Source organism: Indicator indicator, chromosome 3 (assembly GCF_027791375.1).
Source record: "Indicator indicator isolate 239-I01 chromosome 3, UM_Iind_1.1, whole genome shotgun sequence".
NCBI classification, from domain to species: domain Eukaryota; kingdom Metazoa; phylum Chordata; class Aves; order Piciformes; family Indicatoridae; genus Indicator; species Indicator indicator.
In genome coordinates, this window is record NC_072012.1 from 24162081 (window position 1) to 24188273 (window position 26193).

A 26193-nucleotide genomic window follows, 5' to 3' on the forward strand; every position below is an offset into this window, starting at 1 on the left:
AAGATTATATATATTTTCTGAGTTACAAAATTCCATATAAATAGCAGATTATTCTCAGTATGCAGATTACAAGAATACATTAGAACTGGGATGCACATCTGAAATGAATCCTGAGTACACACTCACAAATGGCAGAAAATACAACAATGATAGAGTTGGACACAATAAATGCTGTTCTAGTATGTAGTTCGTCCACAACTGTAAAAATGGGACTGAAGAGATTTTTGGTTGCTCAGCCTTGCTCAGCTCCATAAACTTGGGAATGGCTCTGTGGCTCTGAACACTCTCTACTCTGAGATTTCAGGATAGATTCAGTACAGATTCTTTTGGTATTAAAAAAAAAAAATTGTCTGTCTCTGGACAGAAATAAGGCACTTCTTTAGAGCACAGGTCAGTACAGGCTGTAAGAAGCAGTTTTGACTCCTAACCAGAAAGCAGCAAAAGACACCTCTTCAGTGAAGATGTGTGGCAACAAATCCTGGTAGTTATGCACAAGGGGTAGCCGCTTCTTACGCTCCTCAAGGTTCCCCTGTTTACCTCCAGAGTAATGATATACATTAAATCAAGAATAAGTAAAAGATTCAAATGCTAGAAATATCAAGGTAAAAGTTCCTTTTTTTTTTTTTTTGTAGATGGAGATAAGCAAAGTGGCCAGTTGGACTAAGAACTAAGCATGCTGCTTTCTGTGGTATGGGTTGTATCAGCATTTAAGCAGGAGCTTTCACCCTGTGTTTTCTCTTTTCCTTTCAAAGTGAGCTGTACAACAGACATATGTAAATAGTAATGTTCACAATGGCATGACTGTATGCTAGCTTTTTGGATTCAGAAATTCTCAATAGCTCTCTGTCCTTTCAAATATTACACATAAGTTAACCTTTTTTCTTGGTATCCTAAGAATACCAACTATCTCAGGGCAATGTTCTTCCTTGCTTTCAACTGAAAACTCCAGCAAGAATAAGATGCAAATGTTGCACAGTAAGTTATGGATGACTAGAAAAGAGAATGGCATTTGCAGGGTGACTTTTCAGTCCAAAGAAAAGCTCTTCAGTTTTTCTGCTAATTCCTGTCTCATTTCTATATGTTTTTTCAGGTTTTGCACTTCATGGGGCAGGTTAATGTCCCACACTGCCACGCAGGACTGTAATTCTGGAAAAGAAGAAAATGTAAAAATATTGAAAACTGCAACAGCAATGAATTACTGCATAACTAGAAATGGTTTTGCTGTGCCTTGGCCTTCCTGACCTTGTCCCTGCATGACTGTCCCTATACTCTTTGCAGGATGCCTATCTCTTCTTCCATTTCCTGTGTAGTCCCAACTTGCCCTTCAGAGTTTCGCCTGCAGGTCAAACTCAGCCATGGTTGTCTCTTGCCTTCCTTGCCCAATTTCTTACACGTGGGGGGACTGTGATCTCTTGTGCTCTATAGAAAGCATCTTTAAAGATCTCCCAGCTCTGTTCTGCTCCCTTGTCCCTGAGGGCTGTTTCCCATGGGGTCCTACTTACTAACTCCTTGAAAAGCTTAAGGTTTGCTTTCCCAAAACTTAAGAGTCCTAACCGTGCTTCTCATGGGTTTCATACCTCTTAGGACAGTGATCTGCACTAGTGCATCATCACTGCAGCCCAGGCTGCCTTTGACTTTGACATCCCTGATGACTTCACCTGCATTTGTGATCAACAGGTCCAGGCCCAGTAATGCATCTCCTTGTGTAGGGCTGTTAATTTCTTGTCTTGAGAAGCTGTCTTCTAGGTACTCTAGAAGCCTCCTGGCTTGCTTACAGTTAGCTGTGCTACTTTTCCAACAGATGTCAGGGTGGTTAAAATCCCCCAGCAGGATGACAGCCTGTGACTGCAATGTCTTCTTGAGCTGAGTAAGAAGGCTTCATCCATAGGCTCCACTTGATCAAGCAGCCTGTAGTAGATTCCTACCACAAGGCTCCCTTTGTGGTCCCAATTCCTAATTCCTATCCATAAGCTATTAACCTGCTTGTGGCTATTCTTTAGCGACAACTCTTCACACTCTATCCTCTTTACATAGAGGGCAACACCTCCACCCCTTCCTTCCTCTCCTGTCCCTTCTGAACAGCTTGTAGCCATCATCAGCCACACTTCAGTCACAGGATTCATCCCATCAAGTTTCTGTAATCGCCACTAGATTGTAGCTTTCCTGTAGCAGGGTAGCTTCCAACTCCTCCTGTTTGTTGCCCACACTGTGTGCATTGGTGTAGAGGCCCTTCAGCTGGGCTGCCAGCCATGTCACCTTCATAGAGGGGTACCCACCTGTTCCCCTAAGACAGTTCGTGGGAGCTACCCTCATCTCCTATTAACTTGAGGCCCCTGGTTCAGCTCTGTAAGACCTTGCCTTTGCTGCAGTATTAAGAACATGCTTCAGGGTCACAGGTTGATGGCCCTTATGATCACCCCATCCTCCCATTCTTCTGGGTTACAAGCTGTTTGTATTTGCACAATGATTTGGATTCCATTACCTTAAGTTAGAGTATAGCATTTGAAAGCACTTGAAAAACATTTCTGGTGCCTGTACCTGTAAGGTACAGACCTCAGCTACAGCTAATGCTACCGCTGAGATGCCGGCATAAGATTTTATTTCAGTTTTCCTGAGCAGATACACTGTAAATGTTTACAAGGCTCAAACCCTGTTCACTGTAAAGTAAAAATGAAAACTGATTTCATAAGGTAGTGTGTATGCTGGGAAAATGTCACTCCTTCAATGTCCCTTCATGCAAACAGCTCTGTATTCATGGAGAACTCACATTGCTTTTAGTGAAATAAGGATAACTGAGAACACTTACACAAATGTAAAGCTTATCTACACTTACCACCCTCAATTTTATATAGTCATTGCCACGTTTTTAGGAGACGCTGAAACTGGGATGAGAGAAATGTGAAAAGGGGCATTGATCAGAGCATCAGTTGTTCTTAGGAAAAAAAACAACGATTTCGATTTTCTGTCTTCATATTCCTGCATGTTACTATTCTCATTGTCTGGAAGCTTTTCATGGTGTCTGACCTAAATCTCCCTTGCTGTAATAGGAACGGGTTAGTGCTTATCCTACCCTGAGGGAATATGTAGAAGTCTCTATTTCTTTCCCCTTTATTTACATATTTAGAGCCTTTTCTCATGTGGTTTGTAAGATTTATTTATATGAATCCACTTACCTTCCTGCAACATTTCCTCACAAGCTGCATTTTTTCTCTCTCAACTATTCCTAATGGCATTCAGAATAGCCCAGATCATTCAGTAAAGTCCCAAATGGATATTCTCCTCCACCAGAGGCCATGTAAGCACTCAGCTTACATTGTAAGAATCAGCTCTTATTTTACAGACACCAGTTTTCAATGGGTGTGAGAATGGTGTTTGCCTTTTCTGCATCCATGTGACAAGGCTGACTCATGTTCAGCCTGTGATCATTATAATCCCTTTTCTTCAGCACTGCTGTTTAAGCTTATCATTTCCTCGTACTGGTACAATGGATTATTCCTAATGAGATAAGGGGTCTTGCGTTTGTCCTTACTGAATTTCTTCCCAGACCGTTTTGTTATATTTGTCAGCATAATTTTGATTTCTAATCCTGCCCTCCATTGTGCTTGTGCCTTTGTCTTGGCTTAGAATTGTCTGCAAATCTGAAAAGCACATTCACTGTTCCTTCATCCACATCATTCACAAAAACGTTGAGTATTCCTGGCCTAGCACAGACCTTTCTGGAAATCCATTTGATACATTCTTCAATTAGACAATGACATTTACTCTGTAAAAACAGTTTTCCAGCATAGGAATTACATATTCAAACAGTGGCTTCCTCTCATCCATTTTTGGAAGTTATTGCTACTTTGTATGGTGCCCAGAAATGCAAAACACAACAAAACTAATAATGATATTTCAGTGAAATTGTAACAAAGGATGATCATCAACTCTCCACTCTCAAGCATTATAGTGTCTACTGCACTAATTCTAAAAACTGAAAAACAAAAAACAACAAACCACTTTGGGTACCTTTGTGACATTTGTTGTCTTCAGTATCACTTTCATAGCAATATCCCAAAACCAGGACTGCATTCTTGAGATGCCCTTTATTAAAGAAAGAAATTTTAATTAGAACTTTGTAATTTAAGCACAGAAGTAGTAGATCACAGCACTGAAAAGACAGAAAGCAGAGTTCAGGCAACCATATCCTTTATTCAAAATCTGTAACTATAAAAAACTCAGACATGAAAACAACATAGTTCACATCTCCATTTAATAGGGGTTTACCAGGGTTCAAAGGCACAAGCACTGAATCAGCCACCAGCTTGTTGGACAAGAACAAAGCACCCTGCTACAAACCACAAGCCAAGGTAGCAGAGTCACAGGAAACAGATGGGCTGAAAAGGAAGACCCAGTGTGCAGCAGAAACACTAATCATTTGGTTAGGAAGAAACCAAAACAAATATAATACAACCTAATTAGAAGTGTTCTGAACTAATGATGGCACATAGTGGGGAAAGGAGAGTTAGAAGGAAAGTGGAAAGAGGGGATGGATCATAGGAAGATGCCTAGTGAATAATCTAAAAAGGAACCTGGATTTCAGGAGTGGTTGGATCACAGAGGGGTAAGCTGAATGTGCCAGTGTTTCAGTATCAACTTCACAGTTATTCCCATGTTTACATATTTCTTACAAGACAGAGGCTGTTACATGTTCTGCCATAGCAGCTTCCTGTTTACTGGCAGAACAACGAGCAGTGAGTCCTTGGCATTATAGTGCTAGAGGAATATACGACCCAGGCTGTGTACCTGGGTCATGGATCAGGCCAGGGAAGGAAGAGCCCTCTGTCTGCAGACACTCCAGCTGCAGCATGGCACCCCAGCCCCAAACTGGCACAGTTATCAAGACCGATGGACTGAAAATTCTGTGCTTGTGAATTTGAAGTCTTTAGCTGGCACTCTTAACAGACTTCAAGAACTGAACAAGATTACAATGTTGTGTTTCAGGCAAAGGCAAATTGTAGGAAGATGGACTTTTTTTTTTTTTTTTTTTTTTTTGACTCACACAGCACTGTCAGCACTATGACCTAACTGTAGTCTATGAATACTTCTGGTGCCAGAAAGGAAAAAACATCCCTCAAGTTAATTTCATGATGCTAATAAGAAAACGTCACAGCCTGCAACTATGAAGTTTGCTAGCAGGATTTCAGTGTGTTTCTGAGTCCACAACAGCTTTGGGGTTTTTTTGACAGCAAACATACTTTAAATCACACTGACAAGGGAACTCCATATTTTTTTTCAAAACAGAGTGGAAGGCAGTGGGAATCCCCATGTTGTACCACGGAGTATTTTTTGAAGTAATGTGTATTTGGAGCATATCCACTACTGCAGTACAATGAACTCCAGAGTTGTTGTGGCCTTTGTTACTTTTGGGAGAGCTGCAGGGAAGTGTACAGATGAAGGAAGTTATGACAGCCAAGAAGTGACCCATACTCAACTATGCTTCTCTGGCTGTCTATAATTACCACTGAAATCCCACAACTACTGTCTACCCACACCCGCTTGAAGAACAGCATGTATGTACAATTCTGAACCCTCAGTCCAGCTTTGCTATCATTTGCTTGTGATGGAGGGTGGGAGGGCAGGATGGGAGAAGAAAACTAGGCAGTAAGTAATTAAGGAGAAGTTATTAAAACCTAACAAGCTTCACAGAAAGAAAAGCCATAAGCAGAAAACTTAAAATGAAGAAAGAATACAGGCAGGCACAGATCAAAACGAAGACTACCAGATGTTGAGAGCTGTGCTGAAGCATGGCAGAAGGCCACACTGAAGGTAGGGTGTGATCACGTGCTCCTGTTTTATGTAGGCACAGGTATGACAGCCTGTTGGTATTCAGCTAGCACCAAAGTGTCTGACGCTGACTGAAGATGACAGCAGTGGAATAGAATGAACAAAAAAACCTATGAAAAATGCTAATCTGTTCCTGGAAAACCATGCCAAAACAGGACACAGCCATCCTAAACTTTGCACTGATTTTTTGTGATTTGATGGTTTTACTTACCTAGCTGAGCTGTTATCATAACTCTGACAGAATCACAGAAGTTGTCTATAACTTGTACAGGACGACGTGTTGATAAATCAAGCAGCAAGATATGTCCTCCTCCAGTACCTATCCACAGCGCGGTATTTTTCTGCAAGCAGATTGTCTTCACTCTTCCAGAGTAAGCCAGTTTATGTTTTGAGTCCTTATTTAGTTTTTCCACTTTGTCCCTATGAGTATGGAGAGAATTTGTATTACAATCTCGTGGGCTGCTACTCTGCAACTGCTAGAATTACAGCTAGCAACCTTTTAAACAATCATTCTTCAAGACAAGAGGACAAAATGTTAATCAGCTGACTGACTTGAAACAAACTGGGATGAAAACTACTGGACATCTAAAAGCCAGCTTGTCTTCTTTGAAAGAACTTTAAATAGTAGGCATCTATACTCCCAGTTTTCAGGAGGATAATGTCACTGTAAAGTTAGAGGAGCATAGCTGGAGCTGCTCCTAACCTCACCATGAAAATGAAATTTATTTGGCACATTCAGGGAGAGAAACAATTTAAATGAAAATTAAAATCATCATCACTGTTAAAACTGATCTCCTGAATCTCTGTGCACTGGAGAAAGGACATTCTTATTCAGGGGATACAAGAAGTAACTGGATACAAAAGCATTAGGTCCTGAAGACTTTTTTTTTTTTTTTAATTTTCTTGAGCAGAGTTTAATGAATCCTCTCAACCTCAAAGAGAGATTGTGAAATATAATAAGAGTCTTAAAAAAACCGAAGTTCTGCATGGAATATTCTGGATTTCTGGGCTGAAAGAGAAGAAAGCAATTCCCTATCTGTCCAAAGAACTGGACAAATCCCACACCTTCAGCAGATTGAGGTACTATGCTAGAGAATGCAACCTGATACTCATCTTTCTATACGTCAAGCTATGAATCTGATATGAAGCACTTACTTAAGAAAATGTGCACAGTCAATTAGTTCAGAAAGTTTTTCTGTCTTCTTGTCCCAGATTTCCACAAAATGGCTGTTTTTCTTTGCCAAGTAGATGGATTTGTCTATTGCTATTGAAATAATGTTTGCATCACTGTAGGCATTATGACAGAACCTAGAGGAGAGAAGAACTCCAGCTAGATACACGGAAAATATCCAACAGAAAACCTTGAGAATTATGAATGGAGTTAAATTCCCTCTCTTACAGAATCATTTAGCCTTAAAACCTAACAGACTGGCTTAGGGTACCACTGAAAGGCTTTGACGTAAATTCTCACAATAACGGAGTTATGCTGCTGATACCCTTGGAAATACATTAATGCCCCAAAAGGATTTATAAATCTTCCCTGTTTATGTGCTCAAATCACAAATGCTCATGTCACATCCACCTTTGCCCTGCTACTCTTCCAGCATTTGGAAACATCTGACAGTTCTCCCAGGGCCCACAAGTGCAGAAAAGGTCACTCAACACAAAAAGCTCTGCTCTTGTTTCACTTCAGCTGACAGTCTTTTTGACTACTTTCTTCTACGTACAAATTTGTCTTTCAGGCCAGATATGTGCCTGCACATATCAAAATATTATTTTCCCTGAAAATTAATAGCATTAGCTTATTTCACTGACTCAAGTCATCTTGAAGAATAGCTCAAAATCACACATGTATCATACTGACAAACATGCTAAAATGTGTGTGTACACGTCTAAATAAGGTAACCAGGGCCTGAAAAACTACAGCTGGTGGAGAAAAATGCATCAGTGGCATTTATAAATCTTCTGAACAGATACTGACTTGATAAATGCTTTATATAGTAAAAATGCACGTTTAGAAGCAGCAGGGAATACTTTTAATGCTACCAATGATCTCATTTTAATGCACATCATATTCCATCTGTATTATGGAAGGAAAAGAAAAGAAACAAGAGCTCAAAGATTGAACTCTGGAAGAAGACTTTACATCAAAGTACTACCAGAAATCTTTAGTAACATCACTTATAAAAAAACCTCCAAACTTACAGTTGGCTCGTCTTTGTTTCAATGAGCTTTTGAACAGAGAAATCACTAGTTAATGCGATGATCTTTGTTCCGCAGCCTCCCCAAATTATATTTTTTTCAGCTAAGTATGAAGATTGTTTTAAGCACATGAGTGGTGTACTAATATTTCCTATAGTTAGTATCTTCAGAGGTGTAGCACCCTTACACTGCAAGAAAAACATATACTGTCCATTAGAAACAAGAAGTGTGCAGACACTCAGAAACTGTTAAGGCCACACAGCCTAATGCATTAGATTTACATGGCCAGATTTTTCTGAACCATTATGGTATCTGTTCAGAATGTTAGAGACTGAAAAGCACCATAGTCTCATAAACATCCCATAGAAAACAGCCTGTATGACCAGAAACAGGACAGAGCTGGGACTGATACTTTCTGCAACCCCTGGTGCAGTTGAACTGCACGGAAAGTTGCATCCCTATCTTGGAGACATCCCATACTAAACTGTATTCTAGTTCTGCAGTGCATTGCAAATCCGTAACTGCTTTAAATTGCATTTGGCCACGAACAAACCCACAGGAATCAGCTGACAGAAACAGCTCTCAGAGTTTCTTTTATCTATTCTGGGAGCAGAACTACAGAAAATCTAAACAATATTGTCTTTTTGAAGATACCAATTCTGCAATGATACAGCGTGAATGAAAAGAAAGAGGAGGTATAACAGCAATAAAGGAGATAAAACCAGTTAGAATATTCTTGATAATGAGCACTAATGTCAATCTCTAGTGAATTTGCTAGGCCTTTCAAAGTCCTATAGTAAGAAATAAATTTTCCCCTCTTAACTGTATTGGTTGAGGTAGGTATCATAAAACATGAGCGGTTCCTCTAAGACTGCAGTAGAAAATTAATTTTTTTTGTTTCAGAGAAGCAATTAAAAATAAGCCATGAAGTAAAGCTACTGTTGGTAGCTGCTTTACATATTACTGATAGTATTTTGTAGAACAGACATCAAAGAACAAGTCTACCTTTACTGCTCTGTCTTCAAAAACTGCCAATCTGCCATCAGCTGTGCCTGCCAAGAAGAAATTCTTCTGTTTGCTGAAACAAAATAAAACAATGAATTCTAGAACTACCTTAATCAGATAAGAAAATTTAAAATGAGTAGCCTCTGATATGACAGTTTCATTAAACACTAAAAGCAAATGCAACCACCTGTGGCCAGGAACATAGTCTTCAGTTAGCCTAGGTGCAAAACTAAGTGAAACTACAGGCAAAATAAGCACATAGGCAAAACAAACTCCATGAGCATACAGATGTAATTCTCTGAACATCTCTGTTTCGTTGTATTTTCAAAATGTAACTCAACAGATTTAAAATTCATTTATACCTTTGCTTTGAAAGAGAATTACAGTATAAACAAGTGATGGAATCTGACATTTTCTGCAGACGATGTCTTTTTGTTTCATCTTCTGTGTTAACTGCCCACAGAGAACCAGATTGGGTTCCTGCTACAATCCAGTTTTCTTTCTCAGTAGGAAGGGTCACCAAGACCAAACTTAAAATTTTACTGTCTGCAATATCCTGAATGAGGAAAAAAAATAAGAAAAAAAATCTGGTTATGATTTCAGTAAGTGTAAATGCTAGTAAATGGCAGGTGACAAAGTACAACCTTACTGGACCCTGGACAAACCCATGACCTAATGTCCTCATTAAGAAATCTAATGCCCGATGAGCAGAATGCATCTTCAGCTGTGCCATGCATCTCCAAAGTGCTGGCAAGGTGCCCTCAAAACAGTACACAGAAAATCTAAGCTGAATGCTGAAAAAAGAGATTCTCCTGTCTATTCTAATAAAGGCCTCAAAGCCATCAGTGAATTACGGAACTGCAGTGCGATAAACATTGGGCTTAATTGCTAAAAAAATAAAAGCAGTGGTCTGGTATTTCCTTTTCTCAGTTTCAAAAGCCATATAATTTATATCAAAGCTACCAATTAAAATGTATCATGGTCAACAGATGGTAGATGGAAATATAGCTTAAACTTTGATGATCAGTCACACCCGATTCTGGCAGGCATGGTCATCACAGTACGTCAAAACCTGGGTAAAACCTTTTCCCTTTTCTGATGGTACAGGACTGAGACACGCAAAACTCAAATGAAAAGAGCTACAGGATATCACCCTACCAAAGTAGGTGGTATCCATGGGACTAGCTGGACTGTTAGGGGAGGTAGCTAGCCTCTTTAGTAGTTCTAGCCTCTGTACCAGAAACAGCTTCCGTCTGAGTGGAAGAAAGGAACTCCGTTGTGCAAAGACAGTATTATGAAAAGGTTCAGGGAAGAGAGGAAAAAAGCAACTGCTTTTCTGCTTCATTTCATGGATACAATGATGACTTGTTCACAAGCTTCACTTTCCAGAAGTAATATACTGCTGTTAAAACGCAGTTCCTTTGGCACCCACATCTGGGTGTCAAAACCAGAGTAAATGGTAGCTTTCCCACATACCTCACAACTATGTCCATCTGTATTTAGGTTAACAAACGAAAGTTGTGCTTTTTCTGTGTTCCCGTTGCCTATCCAGACTCCTGCCTTCTTGCAGCTTTGATTGGCAGCTACCATGCACTCTGCTGTGGACGTGCTGGGTATGGAAACATACCTCATCAAACAGATAAGTTCCGCAGAATTCAGGATCTCATAAACCTACAAAGATAGACACAGCATGCACATGATAATAAAAATGGCTTGCACAGTGATAAATAACAAGAATGGATAATGTTTTATGGAACATGAACACAGTGTATCAGTAGGTCTGCTCATTTGTATTACCACTATTTATGAGCAATCTTGGTGCACTGAGCAACATGTTGACTCTTTATGCTGGCTCTTATTTTCCTGTTAAAATTTCAGGAAGTCAGTGGGATTAACCAAGTTTGAAAATGTCACCTATTTCTAAAAGCAACATAATGTGTGGTGACAGCAAGTAGGTTTCAGATCCACACTGCTATTCCTCCTCTCATATGCATAGAACAGTGTAGGCTACCCACATTGATATTATATCACAAAATCCTTTTTGCATAGGTCTAGTAAACGTCTGGAAGCAACCCCAATCCTGTTTTGCTACAATCAAAGGGAAAAACAGCAGGCTACAATAAATGATTGGTAGATTTGAATGGAATCCTGGATGGCAGATAAGAAGAGCAGGCAGTATTCCATGGTTGTTTCAGTTCCAGAAAAGAATAACAGAAAAAACTGTGTGCCTTCTACAAACTTAAATGTCCTGTTCTTTTTTAGAAAGCACAATAACTTTGTGGTATCATTCACCACAAAAATACAAATAAATACACTAAATGATACCTGGGAAGATGTTGGCCGCTCCTGAGGGTTTTCCTTCAAACACTTTTTAATTAAATTTTCAACTTTAGGCCAGGGAGCACACCCATATTCTTTGACAGGATCTAAAATGTAAAATTAAGATAACTTCTTAACCAGTTGTTAGAACAGTTCAGAAATGAGAGTTCTGAATAACTTTTTTCTTATTTTAAGAATTAATCTAATTTCTCAGAGAGCTGCTTTAATAAATATCATACTCTTAGGTAAAATGTCAGCATGCACAGCTTGGAATTGCTCTAGAGTCCTTTTCATTAAAAGCAGTTAAAGCAAATGGTTTTTCCTTTAACTTTTTCTTTCATGTCCTTATACTTGGGACTGAATCATAGATGTGTCTGAGTTGTGTTTTGATTAATCCTGACCATTCAAGCACATATCATTTCAGTTCGTAGTTTTTTAAATCCCTGTGAACACTTTTTTCCACATTTATTCTTTTGTGTTTGGGCAGAGTATATGGGCTTCCAATAAACTGTAGAGCAATTTAGACAAAGAACTCCATATAGTATTTATGGGATATGGACATCTAAATTCCTACTCAGTGCTTTGAATATATGTCTTATGAATTAGGAGCTGACCTCTCTAAGAACAAATCATTCATGAATAAAGCCTGCATTGCTTTTAGTTCATCATAATCCACAACCATGTCCTACATTAGACAGAGGTAACATTAATGATAAATTCCTGCAAATGCACATGTTTTGTTCAGACGGGCACTGTTCACTTGTGAGCTAAGCCAGTCCCTTTTTTTGGTGGAAATACATAGCTGCTGAGCCTGTGCACAGATGGAACCGTACTGTCTTCAGAAACTAATACTTCTGATAGGGCTCATAATACAGAAAATAGCCAGATGGACAGCTGCACTCTAAAGACACTTAGTCATCAGTTCTTGGGATGGCCTCTTCAGTGAGGAGGTTTAAATCATCTGAGCTATGAACTAGACTAATCTTGTGGAGCAGAAAACATGAACTCTCTGCCCCTAAAGGAGAAACCATGTGGACTAAGTGGTATGGCTGCTGCCCTTTCCTAAATGGAACAAGGTTTCAGTCTTAAAAAATGTTTGCTGAGTATATCCACTACTACAGGACAATAAGTAAGAATGCCCCACATTAAGCTTGTAGTACTATAACAATTCAACAGTTCTTTACACAGAAGTTGCCATATACTGAGTTATTATGTTGTCCAGCTGGCTACATCACATCCAGCCTGACAGCCTGTTTAACCTTCCTTCCAGGAGCCAACCACATATTATAATGCAGATGGAATATGAAGAATGTTTGTAGCTAGGCAGGGACTTCACACTCTTGACAAATTAAAAGGGAATTGCTGGTTAAAACCTTTAGGGGTGGCAGGTCTTTTGAAGTAGTGGAACTTTTTTACAAAAGAAAACAAGATTCAAGCTTCTTTTTAAGATATGCAGCTTCTCAATATGGATATTTTAATGTAATGTATCACAGTCAAAGAACAGATGTGGAATTGTGTTTATCTTAGTGCATGACATGCATTGTCACAGTAATATGTAAGGGTCAAGTTCTAGCATTAGAAAGTACCTTCAGCAATATCCATTTTAGCTAGGTTTGCATGAAGTCCCAAGTATATAAAACCTTCATTTCTTTATAAAATGCATTAGCTAGATTCCTTGAAATTGCAGTGAAACTATGACCAAAGTGATGTTGAATAGATGCCCATTTCTCACTATTTCTAGACTGTATGAAGCTAAAAGAAGCATCTGAAAAGTGTATTATTTAGTCTCCTCCTCTGATGACACTGAGATCCAGCATAAGAGGTGTTATTTTTGGAGGAGCTAGAACAAATGGTCCACTTTCATGCTAAAACTTTAAAGAAACACAGCATACCTGGTAACTTTCCTTGTATTGCCAATTCATCAAATTCATTTGGAAACTTCAAGCCTTCCATTATTCTACCCCCTCCCGTTAAAATGTCATAAAGCAGCAAGCCAAATGAATAAACATCAGCTTGCTGATTGTAAATAACATTTCCTCTGGCCACCTCTGGTGCTCGAAATCCTGCAAATAAATCATTCATTAGTGGTTATGATTCATACCAAGATGAAGCCATCTTTATCCTTTTAAGGGCAAACCGGTGAAAATGTTACAGGAAGTAAACAAAAAATGGCACACTATTTCTGGACTGGCTTTAGTTTGCCTGTGGTAGACCTCCAAAAATGTCAGCAATCAGTATAAAGAAAGGGGATAGTATATCACTTATAGAGCTCCTGATCGTTAAACATAAAATCATTCAATTATCAATGAATACTGAAAATGAAGGACAAGTCTACAGTCTTTACTGAAGGCCAAAACATTTGAAGTCACACCCTTATGCATAATTTCCAAGATAACTTTTCAAAGTTATTGAATTGTTCAGTGTTTTTAAATGGATGCTAATATGTTCTCTCTAAAGTCGGAGAACAGTGCAGGTATTTATTGCCTTTAAGAAAAATTACCTACCTTTGCATTACTGAAAATTAAAACAACAAATAATTTTAGCTGTATAATTTGAGTATCACAGTAACCACGCTAAACCAAGACAAAAATTGTAATGAATGAATGTAACTTAATTTATTCTCTTTTAAGATCTTTCGGATATTTCTTGATTCTTCTAAAAGGTTTAAAAACATGAACAGGAAGACTAAGATGTATAAATCTGGTATCACAACTTGTAATAGGGTTAGGGCAACATTTTCTGATTTCTAACTAGAGTATAGAATTGAATTACAACTACATAAAAAACTTATTAGATATTTTTGGACATAATGCACTGTAAAACAAAGCATTTTTCCATACCTGGTGTGCCTTCAGAAGTTTTTATTCCCATTTTACAACAGTACTGGGCAATGCCATAGTCAGCTATCTTTGCAATAACTGCTGAATTAGGATACAGCGTAAAGAGCAACACATTGTGAGGCTTTAAATCACGGTAGATGATCATTGCTGAATGCAGGTACCTGTTAATCAAAAAAATATCAAAAAGATGCATAGTTCAGGGATGCATTTATACACACACACAAAATACATTACTCCCATAACAGTAAATTGTGTTTTCAAACGTTAAATATTATGTTAAAAATGTCAGACATTACCAACGCAACACCAACTTACTGGGTATTGACTTCAGAACTGTTCTGAAATGCTATTTACTGGCACATAAACACAGCAATACTTTAGTATCATTGTAAGTGTCACTGGCAGTTTGAAAACTGCATCTTTGAATTTTAAACTTCATTGCTCCCTGAGCTCCTTCGCAGGTTTTGTCATTTTACCTAGGGACATTCAAGGAGTTTCAGAGCTTAAAAACTGCACTAAATTAATTTATTTGAGAAATCAACAGTCACATAGAAACTCCACCCAGAGCTCTTCCTATTTCTCTGTTTACATGAGTGCCACTTCTTATCAGGAAAAAAAACAGGTAACAAAAAATTTGTCTTATAAATCAGCTAACCAATCATAAAAATACAAGCATTTGCCTGATACAGGGAATATTCTGCTTGAGATAAAAGAAAATCAAGGTTTTTCATTTGTAGCATATCCTATTTGCTAGTATATAATATTTGTACTCCAATACAGAAGTGATGCTTACCTTAAACCATCAGCCACATGTAGAGCTATCCTGTGCTGAAGTGTTCTAGTTAAACTTGCATTGTCTTGTTGAAGCAAACGATCAAGAGATCCTTTAAGGGCTAATTCCATCACCAGCATCCGGGGACGGATTGCAGCAGCCAGCAGAGACACTAAACTGGGGTGATGGAGGTGACAAAGCACAGCAAGCTCCTGTAAAGTGTAAAATGAGATGAAATACTGTAAGTAATAAAACCTCTGTATCTCTGAAGTAAATACAGAAATGTTTTGGAGTGAAGTCTTGCAACTTACTTAGATTTTTAAAGCTCTTCACTAGGTTAGTATTTCAAGAGCAGCACTACAGGGGAAAAAAAAAAGGCAGCACTACAGGGGGAAAAAAAAAGAGGCATTATTTCTTACTTGTCTTAGAAGCCTCAGGGAAGTATGTTTATTGAATATCTTTATGGCAACCTCTTCTCCACCATAGGATGCACGGTACACAGATCCAAAACCACCATCACCTTTTCAACAATAAAATTGAAAATAATATTAAAAACAAAACGATATCAAGCATTTCTCAAAAAAATAGCTTAAAGGGTCCGATTTTAAAATGTGTTAAGCCTCATGATCAGTAGTCTAAATGCATAAAACACAGCATCTAGCATAGAAGATAATGGAAAATTCAAAACTCAAACTCTGAAATTCAGAATACCTTAAACAAAGAAAATTTCTATAGAAAAGAAACCTCTAAACTGTTTTACGTGCAGAAATTACTGCAACAGATTTTTTCACATAAGCTCTGTAAAAAAAAAAACCCTAAAAATAGTGCTTACCCAGGAGAAATTCAGGAGCTTCATCAAATTCCAAGTCATCGTTATTCAACATAATATTTCTAGGCAAATCAGCTAGCATCAGATCAGGAGCAATCTGAGCTATTGGAATGGTACATTTTGGTTGATCTGGATCTACCAAAAGGTCACCTAAGAAAAACAAATAAGACAATTAAAGGGTAATCACCACTCAAAACACACTGAAAGGTACATGGAGCCCTGTGAGTGTGTATGGTCAATGTACCTAAAACTAAATTAATAACCTAAAATTAAATTTTTACATATATATACACACTCACACACACACACACATATATATATATATGCACACACACACAGACTTACACAGATATATCCATATGGAACAAAACACTAATTAAGGTCACCATTCAACTTAATATATCTTATATGTTTAAAGTATTTTCAAGGTTCTGTATATATATCGATCAAATGTGACAGCAACAGTTGCTATGTAACAACACTAGACTAACCAAGAGACTATGTTGCTATCTATAAAAAGAAAGAATTGTTAGTATGTGAATGTCATTCTGAATATGGCCTTTTAAATTACTGTTGTGTATGGTCCAGCTGAAAGATCTAGAATCAGTTTTACTATGTTCTGGATTTAATCCATGAATGAAATTGCACTAGTATCATGACAAAACAATTATTTTCATTATTGTCATTTATAAAGAGTAGCTGCAATCTGTCCCGTATCCTGTAGAGAGAGCTCTTACATAAAAAACAAACAAACAAACAAGCTGCTTTTGACTTATACTGTAATTATTTCTTAAAGAAATGAAACATTTCAAAATAATGTGAAGTATCCAGATGTTACAAAGGGGACGTCATAAAGTATTTATCTGCATAACTCAAATGGCATAAATATTTACCTTCTTCAGCTTTTTTAAGTAAGTCATCCAGTAGTATTTTTTGGTGTTCTTCACCATCCTGAAAGCTGTACAGAGCCCACTTCTTCAACAGGGTTTCTCCTTCACCACATACATCTATATCCAGCAAACCTGGAAACCATTCCTCCATAAGAGAATCTATGTGATCCACAACTTGGCCCAAAAGGATGCACCCTTTAAAGAAACAAAAGAGGGAAATTACAGCCTCAGCCTGTCGTACTTGCAAATCTAAACTCCTCACATTCTAAAGGCAAAAGCACAACCAATCAAAATGCCATGCTGCAAATCAAACTGGAGCAAAAATCAGGCTCAGGAATAATTAACCTTTTCTGCAAGACGGCGCTGTGATTTTCAAAAAACTGTCTGGGTTGTTGTCAAATACTGCTGATTCCACTAGACAATAAGCTTCAGGAGACCAATTCAAGTAGATGCCTTGTCTCCAATACATTCTATTGGGACGAAGTGCTCGCTCTAGAAAATAAAAAATTAGATTAGAAATCTGATCTCCAATGTGAGTGTAGCATTTTAAATTATTCAGAGTAATTTATGGTATCTTAAATATTTAATCGTGACTGTAGGTTTATGACTACCCAAATAACAAACAAAATAAAGGCTGTAACTGTGCAGAGATGAACGCAACAAAAGCTGAATATATGGTGTTCGATCACATTTTCAGTCATGTAGCAGATGATGTGTGTAGCGAGTACAGAAATGCTTAGGTATGTTCAAGATCAAGCACTGAATACCTTAGGCAACGTATGAAAAAAAGTCAGTGATTTAAATTTTTCTTCTGTCACACACTCATGAAATAGCAAGATGTGACTGGAATTCTATGCTCAGGAGGCAACTGAATACCAGGAGGGCAGGCAGTTATAAATCATTTGTAGAGCATTAGCAATGCATATTTTTCATACTTAGTACCAGTATTCATAAATCACACAGTAAGAAACCAAAGATGAAATGGCAAAGTTCAGCAGACAGCTCTCCTGTCAGATCATGGAATCATTGGAAAAAAAAAATTGAAGACCCCACTCCCCAGGTCCCCTGCCTTCTGATAAATGCTAAGTTTTTAAACCTTCATAAAGTGAGAATCAATGAGCCCGAAGTGGTTTGTTTTTCTGCATGGAAGACATATCCTTTCCTGTATTCTTTATAGAAGTAAACAGCAATATTGGATAAGTAGAAGGATTTTCTCCATCTCCAGTAAGTGAAGAAGAATAGGCTCCTTACAATCTTCACTTTCTTTTGCACACCACTGTAAATACCAGGCACTTCCTGTTCCAAGATACTTCTAAGTTGCAAAAAGGACCACTGTTCTCTTACTTGCATTTGTGAAGCGGCCAGAAATTAGCTAAAGCAAAATGGTGTTGGGCATTACAGCTTTAACACACAGGTGTGGGCATGCAATGCAAACAGGCTTGCTATTAAACATTGAAAGATAAAAGATTTGTACCTCTTCCTGACAGCATGTAAGGTGATATTTCAAGCAACCTGTTGATCAGCCTGGACCAAAATCCCATAGGGAAGTATGGCATCTCATAAAGCCTGATAATGATTTCTGAATTTTCACAGTGGGGAAGCTCTATAACAGGTCTGTGATCAGACAAACTGAAAGAATAAAAATATTCAACAGTATTTAATGAGGTACTTTATCCAAACTGACTGATGACATCCATTATTTATTATGTAAAATGTATTATTCATCAATGAATGAATGATCTGAATGATCAGGGAACAGACCAATAGCATATTTGCATATTCTGCTTGCTGGTGCTAAAATGAATTTCTGCTGTAATTTAAACCCAACAGAACCTTACTAACAATCATTCAATATAGAATGTAAGTGTAAGGAAAATCTGAGACACATTGAAAACATTTGGATAAAATTTTCCTGTTCCAGGACCTTGAAGAATACAGAAACTCCAGTCGATGCAACCATGCCACACTTTCTCCATTAAAAAACATAAGCATTATTAAATACATTACAGAAATCCGTAATTGAGGCACAGAAATTGTTACCTGCTTCAAGACTGCACTCAAATTCATAACACTTTTTTGTCACCAATATTAATAACTAGACTGTTTGAAAGAGATACGGCTTCTGAGTAACTTGACTGTGGTTCTCATTCCAAGCAACTAGGTGATAGAAATTCATGGTTATCTTTTATATTGCAATAAATATCTGTAATGCTGGCACACTGCAATGTAAAGCTGAATTATAAAACTTTCCTGCTGCAGTCTCAAAGCATGGTAGCTGTAGAAGAAATATTATCCTCACAAGCATTTTATCATTTATAGATTCCATTTACCCACCATGCAAGTATGATGTGAGCTTTATCTGGCAGAAGATCAGCTTAAAATGTCCCTGAAATATTTTTTAGTAAAATGTAGTGTACTACAACATACTTTAATACATCAAATTGCTTTGATAATCAGTTAAACTACTTAGCCTGATGCGAAGTTTTTATTCTGATTGACCTCTATGGCTATCATTTCTATGTTTAGCTATTTGCTTACCTGCTTGGGATTAATAATTGATCCTCTCCTAATGGCAAAGCAATCTGAAACTTTTCCAGAAGTTTAAAGTATTGTGACATGTAGACTTTAGGAAACTTGCTCTTCTTTAAAAGGAATTTTTCCACATCTGAACGCTTTACGATTCCCTTAGGATATTTAGAAAATCCTTCCACTTTCACTGTCAGAATCTTTTGAAAAAAGAAAAACAATTTCAGGTGTATGGCCATCATCAGACTGCATTATCCTGGCAAACTCTGTTCTCTGAAGTATTTGGTAGCCTATCATTTAGGAGGAAAAAATGGATTCCATTTCACAGTGAAACAAAACATTTCCACAATACTAGCCGACAAGAAGACAATAGTGAAAAAAATTAACCTGTTTCAAGCTATTTGTGTGCTACCATTCTTCAGTAGCTTTCACTGTGTCTTGTGATCTTCTAGGTATTTTCTCACTCTTAATCCCATCAGCTTTAAAGGCTCAAACTTATATTTTTGCCACCTCATTTCCTGCACTGAATGAAAGACTGGTAAATCTGAATATATATATATATATAAAAAATTTTGGGATTGTTTCTAGATACATATTTCAATGATGGTTGCACTTAAGCAGTCTGCTCCTCTCCCATCCAGACACATGAATACAATATCACTCACTTTCCTCTTCCATCATCAGTACCAAGCATACAACCCTTCTTGCCCCATTCTTACTACTTTAATCCAAAATTCCAGCTTTCATCTCAACCTAACACAACATATTGCAGGATTGCTTTTCATCGATGGGTTTTTTTTTCCTGTTCTACATGTATCCTTGTGTGCAGTGCAGTTTGGATTATTCTAGATCATGAAAAGGTGAAGAATTACCGATAAATTACAGAGGTTTCAGAGAAGGAGAAAAGTTCCATGCATACAGATATAAAAGGTAACCAGAGTCTAACCTGTGCCATGATTTTACATAGCCACTTAGGATCTACAAAATACAGATCTCTTAGCTGTAGTGCTGGGTCTTGAAAATGAAGGAGTACACCTGCATAAAGAATATTGTAATTAGCAATGCTTTTTTCAAGCTCCATATAAAGCAAAATAAACACCATGTTCTAGGCTGGTTTTCTTACATGACTTGACATAAGCAATTTGAATAAAAAATACAGTTACTGAATTTATGTCAATATCTCAGGAGTAGTGCAATCATGATTTGTCCAGCTTTACATCTGTTATCAGATGTTTTGTTAAATTTGTAAACTGACTTGTTTTTTTGCCAAGCAGCTATGCTCTGTGTGGTTTATTACTTCATCTCAAAGTCTGAACAGCACAGAGATAAGCTGTTGTGGATATTCATCTAACCACTATTCAAGCTAATAGAGCAATCGCATCTTTCTTCAGAAACTGTGCTACCCAGCAAGTATGATGTTTTCAAGCAGGGGTAAGAGATAGATTTTTACAATACAGATCCTTTGTATCACAAAATTCCTTTATGATTTAACAACCTGGATTATTAATCGAGTATTACATAAACTTCAGCATTTCAGCTCAACACTTTGTGGCAACATTGTGTGAGATTTAAAAATGCATGCCCGCCAAAGATTTGTAACAAAGCACTAAGAAACATACACTGGAAATAGTATTTTACCTGACTCATTCAGAAAGTGAATTGCATGAGGGAGTTCATTTTCATCCAGTTTTATCTGGCTTTCCTGTAGCAGTTCCAGTAAGCGTTTCTGATCAATCACAGGAAATTCAACTGGGACATTTTTACGTTCCAGCAAAATTCTTTTCTCCAGCTCCAGGTAGCTGTCAGGAATTAGCTGACCCACCACTGGTTGATCTCTGATCTGCATAATTAGGAATAATAACCTCACATATGTAAATTTATTCTTGTGAAATGCAGATGATAAAACTAAGATGCAAGGTGGGTATGTCTGCTCAATAGTAGCAGCAAGAAGGAACAAGAACATTTATTTACTAATATGGCTTCTAAAAGGTAGATGTAACATTCTTTCAGAATTATAATGTCTTTCTATAAATTAATATTTTTTAAAAAGTATTTCCATATTACATGTAAATGAAAAATAACTAATCTCTTCTCAGAAGAAAGTTTTAAAGAAATGCTTTGATCTGAAGTAAAAGGAAGATAATCACTGTATGAACAAATGATGTCATACATATTGGGTTAAGACAACATAATAAACAAATGAATAAAAAAATGACACCTCTTGTAAACTATAGTATCTCTAGACATGTCTTAGATAAACCAGGGGGGAAAAGAGCAGTAGCTCAATTAAAAGTCTGCACTGCTGACAGTCAATGGACAGGAGGAGAGGAAGAAGAAAATTTAGCTAGATTAGAGACACTTAAGGGAAAGAGTTGCTTTTTTTCTGTTTCCTGAGTCTGAGTTCCTTCCTGGAGACACCCTTTGACCTTTTGTATTAGCTAGTAGCTGACCAAGTTTTCATTCTCTATGGGTGCTGATCTAGTAATTTTTCTGAGGAAATGGGAAACAATTTTCCCAACATTTTCACATTGGCTTCTTAGTTTGTAATTTTCCACTCAAAGAAGTTAAACACCAATGCACTGTGCCATTTTTCATGTGTCAAAAATGTAATTAGTACCTTGTGCAATTTCAAAGACTCAGAGCATTTGTTGACAACATTGAATACTTAACTCACTTTGCCTGACTTCTAAGCAGGTACCTTGTAACACTTCTTTCACAAAGTGCTAATGTTACTTATGGACACTATCTTCTTCAGGCTGCCTTCTGTTTGTGTAGGTGTTTAAACATCAGTTTAAGGCACAGTCACAAGAGACAGAGATTTTGCAGGAACCATTTTTAGGTACCCAAGAGTAACATGTTTTCAAAAAGCAAAACTTCTTCTGAATGTTGAAGTACTATGAGATATAGGGCTTTACAAATACCACCTCTCTTCATGCCAACTGGATGTGTGAGAAGTGGAACGAATCCATTCTACCGCATTGCCACTTAACACTGGTTAGTTATTCCCTGAAACGTGGAATTTAGGCAGATTATGGTTGTGGCTAAACTGCTAGGCTCTGGGAAAGAAACAAGAGGTGTGTTTAATCCTTCTCTATCCTTTGTAGTATCACCAGTGTAAGGCTGGTCATAAACATAGCATTTGCTCTACAAAATCTTCCAAGCAGTAATTTGGAAGAAATCTGGGCTCTGTTATGATTTAGAAGTTCTGACATTGAATTCAGTAGCACAGGACATCACCTTTCTCTTTAACATGTTGTGACACTGTATGTGATTGCTATTGTATAAATGAAAAAAAAAAAAAAAAAAGAAGTAGTATGTATATTTTTTGCCACAGATTGGATCCTGTCTTTCTAGCCCCTGCTTGGCTACTCTCTTTATGCTTGTCATTCACACTTAAAGATTCATGTTGTGGCTAAGGAGATAGCAGAGGATGAGTGGTAGGGACGATTATGGAGACAACAGAACTATGGGTGCAGATTCTCCAATTTAGGACTATGATTCAGTTCCAGGGGTATTCTTTTCTGCTTCAATTTATTTTCCTCCTTCTAAGAACAGTTTCACACTATATAAAATGAAATCAGTACATGAAGAATTAGTTGTCTTTCAGAAATCACAAAATCTTATTTTCCAGTCCCTGAAATCTTAAAATGGTTATTACTGCAATTACTTGTTGCCATTCAACAAAAAAACAGGTTCTGATCAGATTTCTTCATAAGAAAAAGATGGCCAATTTTAAATTAAATATTCTATTTATGTCCCTAGAGCTTAAAAACATAGGTTATCTGAGATTTTCACTCAGTTGATTGTTTTTTGGTAGAAAATTAAATAAAAAGAAACCTGGTGGCAAAATGAGGTTGCTATCACATTAAAAAAATATATCTAATTGTGTTGATTAATGTTGAAATAATTAGGATGCTTTCAACACTACAAGCAGTATGTAGCTTACCTTGAAGTGAAGACTCTCCTTTATTATGATTTTCCGAAGTCTGATAACGGAATCTGATTCTTCTGTAGCGTTCACAAAGTGATAATCTTGGATTGCTGGGAAGCCTCGCTTATTCAACAGCTCTCTAGCAATTTTACTCATGCAGGCCTTACGCTGCATTTCATCAGAAACATCTAAATGAGTGCCAACCAGAATGACAGGGGATGTTGAAGCTCGAGCCTGTTAGTAGGATCCATACAGTCGATTAGCTCAATAGTGACTGCTGATGTTATTGCTTTATATTCATACGAAATGTGAAAAACTTAGTCAAAACAATTAATACAATGGAAAAATCAACTCCCCTTATATATCTTTTCAGAAATAAGTTTGAAATGGAAAGTACTACTCTATGTTCTTATTCAGACTAAGTTTAAAATCCAATCCCATATAACAGCTTTGGCTGCATAAGGCAGTAAAAATGCTTCAGGCTATAAATAAGAACTGTATTTTTTAACATACAAAGAGCAGTATATTTCAAAATAGAAATATTTTAAGAATCAGCTTTTTCTAAAAGGAAGCACTGTAGATCTAAATAAAGGGACAACTGTATTTTTCATTACAAGCACCCAACAAAATGGAAAAGCAAGGGGTACTCTGCTAGGTTGCCATTGGAACAGTGCAGCAATGAACACCAGCAAGTACTGCACAACAAAGAAGAACACATCAGTAATGGTGGTCCTCAACAATTAAATGGCTATAACCCTCTATCCTGTATCACTGCTCAAGGTGAGATGTGTGAAAAACACAAATTTAACAAACAGGATAAGCCATGGCTAACCACCATACAAAAGGAAAAGACAAGTAATGCTCACTCACCATGGGGTGAGCACTTTGAACAAATTACAATAGACAGGCAGATTCTCAGATTCATTTCCCTAGTTTAGTCTTGGAATAATTTCTATTAACAATAGGATGCTAAGCACACACTTAACAGCGTGATTTCAAATGTGCACCTAGTCAGTTTTAATTTAGTCACATTCTGATTTCACCAGAATTTATAATAGTGTAAAAGATAAAGCAGGTCTATCTTTTTAATGCAAATCATTTCTTGTTTTTATCAAACTATCGCCAAAACATACAATTCTTTTATACATCACTCTCTACCATTTTAAGTACAAAAAGGTACTGATCATGTCTTTGCATGTCTACAAATATTTTCATACCCAATACACAAAGTATTTTAGCTCTTGTTCCATTCTATTATATATCAAGCTGAAGACTTCTTTGCTCTTCCCCTACATAAAAGTACTTCTGGTTAATTTGCTGTTCATCAAGAAGTCCCTGGAAAGTGGAATTCCATTCTATACATATCTATGTCTTACCTTGATGTTAAAAAGCCATGGCTTCATAGCATCCACTTCTGCAAGTCCTTTGCTGAGATCATAAACAGCAAGATATAAAGCTCTTTGGGTCATAAAATGAGGATGAGTACTGTAGAACTCTTCTTGTCCTAATGGTAAGAAATTTCCACTGTTTAGTACTTCCCTTATTGAACGTCTTCAGATCACAAAAAGGCAGTAGAACACTTATTCTCAGATCATTAATCCACAAAGGAAATTAATGTTTACATCTAAATCGAGAGGAAATCTGTAATAACTCTGAATTTTAAATAGGTAACCTTGTGACAGCTCATTGGCTGTGTCACAGTCTTGAAATACATGAGCTACTTTTAAATCAGAAAGTGTAAGGTTCAGCAACTGGATACACGATTGCTGCAAAGACAATTTGAAAGGTCCTAATTCTTTCAAAACTCCAATACCCAGTTTCTCCCTCACTCCTTATTTCCTCCTTCCTTCCCTTTCTCCTGTGTCCTTTCAGCAGCTTCAAAATAAGACTTCTAAGTTCACATGATAAGCACTTAAAATCACAACAGAAACTGAACATTTAGCTTGAAGGCTGTTCTGTGCTTATCCATTGTGATGCATTTAAATGTACTTAAATTATCACAGACCTATGTTTAAAAAATAACTTTTCTATATCATAAAGTACCCCTTGAACTTTAGAAATGCTTCTGGAGTTCCCTAATCTTAGAAAACTTTCTGAAAATCTGAAATTCAAAGACTCCTCCCAAACACTTTGTTTTCTTTGACCATATGAAACAGTGTAGAATCTAGACAGACTGACAGACCCAGACTGTAACAAGGAGAGACACAGTTGAATGGAACATGAGTGTTCTAGTGATTACAAGCAGTTTCTTACTATTCTGAAATGGTAGTTCTAGAATGATATGGTTGAAACAGTCAGACCACATTTGGTAATGAGAAAATAATGAGATTTTGTATTAAAATTGAGGGATTAACTGTGAATTTATGGAATTCACTTGACTTCTGCTGTATGTTTCCATGATTCTACTGCCCTAAATTTTCCAGATTTCACAGGCTGACTCTAAGTAATGCATTAATGTATTAGAAAAGACAATGAGTAAAAGACAATAAGCTCTTGAGATACCTCCAAAATCCCACACATTTAATATAAGCTCTTTCTTCATTTTGCCTTTCCCTTGAATGATCCAGTCCTTTACATCAATGCCTACTGTAGCTTTTGGAGAGCCCAATTCTGTTCGTTTGCATCTCATTAGCTGTTGTAGCAGGGTAGTTTTCCCACTGCCAGTGTTTCCAACAATCATAAGCTTCATTCTGTTATAAGGTACAGCTTTCTTCAGCCGTTGCTGAAGAAATCTGGCATAAAAATTGAAGAAATGTGTAAGAAAAATAATGTGTAAAAAATATCAACAGAACTCAAGACTGCAGAAAAATCAAAAAATCCTACAATTTTCTTCACATTTTCAATTATCTGTTTGGACTTACTGGGATTTTAACATCCTAATTTCCAATTTTAAAGTTAAAATGAATTCAGAATATGTCCTCTTTTTTTGGTTTGTTTTGTAATTGCCCAGAAACGTGCTCTGTGCAATGCATTTGGGAACATGAGAAACATACTAGAAATAGTTGATAAGCACCAAATTCAACAAGTAATACTATTATAATTTAAATCAGTCT

General features: G+C 37.1%; 1 protein-coding gene across 1 annotated transcript in view; it reads right to left on the reverse strand.

Annotated features, from left to right (window-relative positions):
* Positions 1-682: 682 nt before the first annotated feature.
* Positions 683-26193, reverse strand: part of LRRK2 (leucine rich repeat kinase 2) — a 63395-nt gene continuing 37884 nt past the window's right edge. The window contains exons 29-51 of the mRNA XM_054399903.1: positions 25643-25872; positions 24517-24644; positions 23156-23374; positions 20848-21049; positions 20156-20244; positions 19222-19409; positions 18158-18312; positions 17029-17175; positions 16687-16878; positions 15797-15943; positions 15384-15484; positions 14986-15176; positions 14193-14353; positions 13245-13415; positions 11359-11459; positions 10510-10704; positions 9396-9589; positions 9034-9106; positions 8032-8216; positions 6982-7134; positions 6038-6246; positions 4009-4083; positions 683-1146 (exon numbers count right to left, since the gene is read on the reverse strand). Of these exons, the coding sequence (XP_054255878.1) occupies positions 1025-1146; positions 4009-4083; positions 6038-6246; positions 6982-7134; positions 8032-8216; positions 9034-9106; positions 9396-9589; positions 10510-10704; positions 11359-11459; positions 13245-13415; positions 14193-14353; positions 14986-15176; positions 15384-15484; positions 15797-15943; positions 16687-16878; positions 17029-17175; positions 18158-18312; positions 19222-19409; positions 20156-20244; positions 20848-21049; positions 23156-23374; positions 24517-24644; positions 25643-25872 (3628 nt within the window). The 3' untranslated portion in view covers positions 683-1024. The remainder of the gene's footprint in view (positions 1147-4008; positions 4084-6037; positions 6247-6981; positions 7135-8031; positions 8217-9033; positions 9107-9395; positions 9590-10509; positions 10705-11358; positions 11460-13244; positions 13416-14192; positions 14354-14985; positions 15177-15383; positions 15485-15796; positions 15944-16686; positions 16879-17028; positions 17176-18157; positions 18313-19221; positions 19410-20155; positions 20245-20847; positions 21050-23155; positions 23375-24516; positions 24645-25642; positions 25873-26193) is intronic.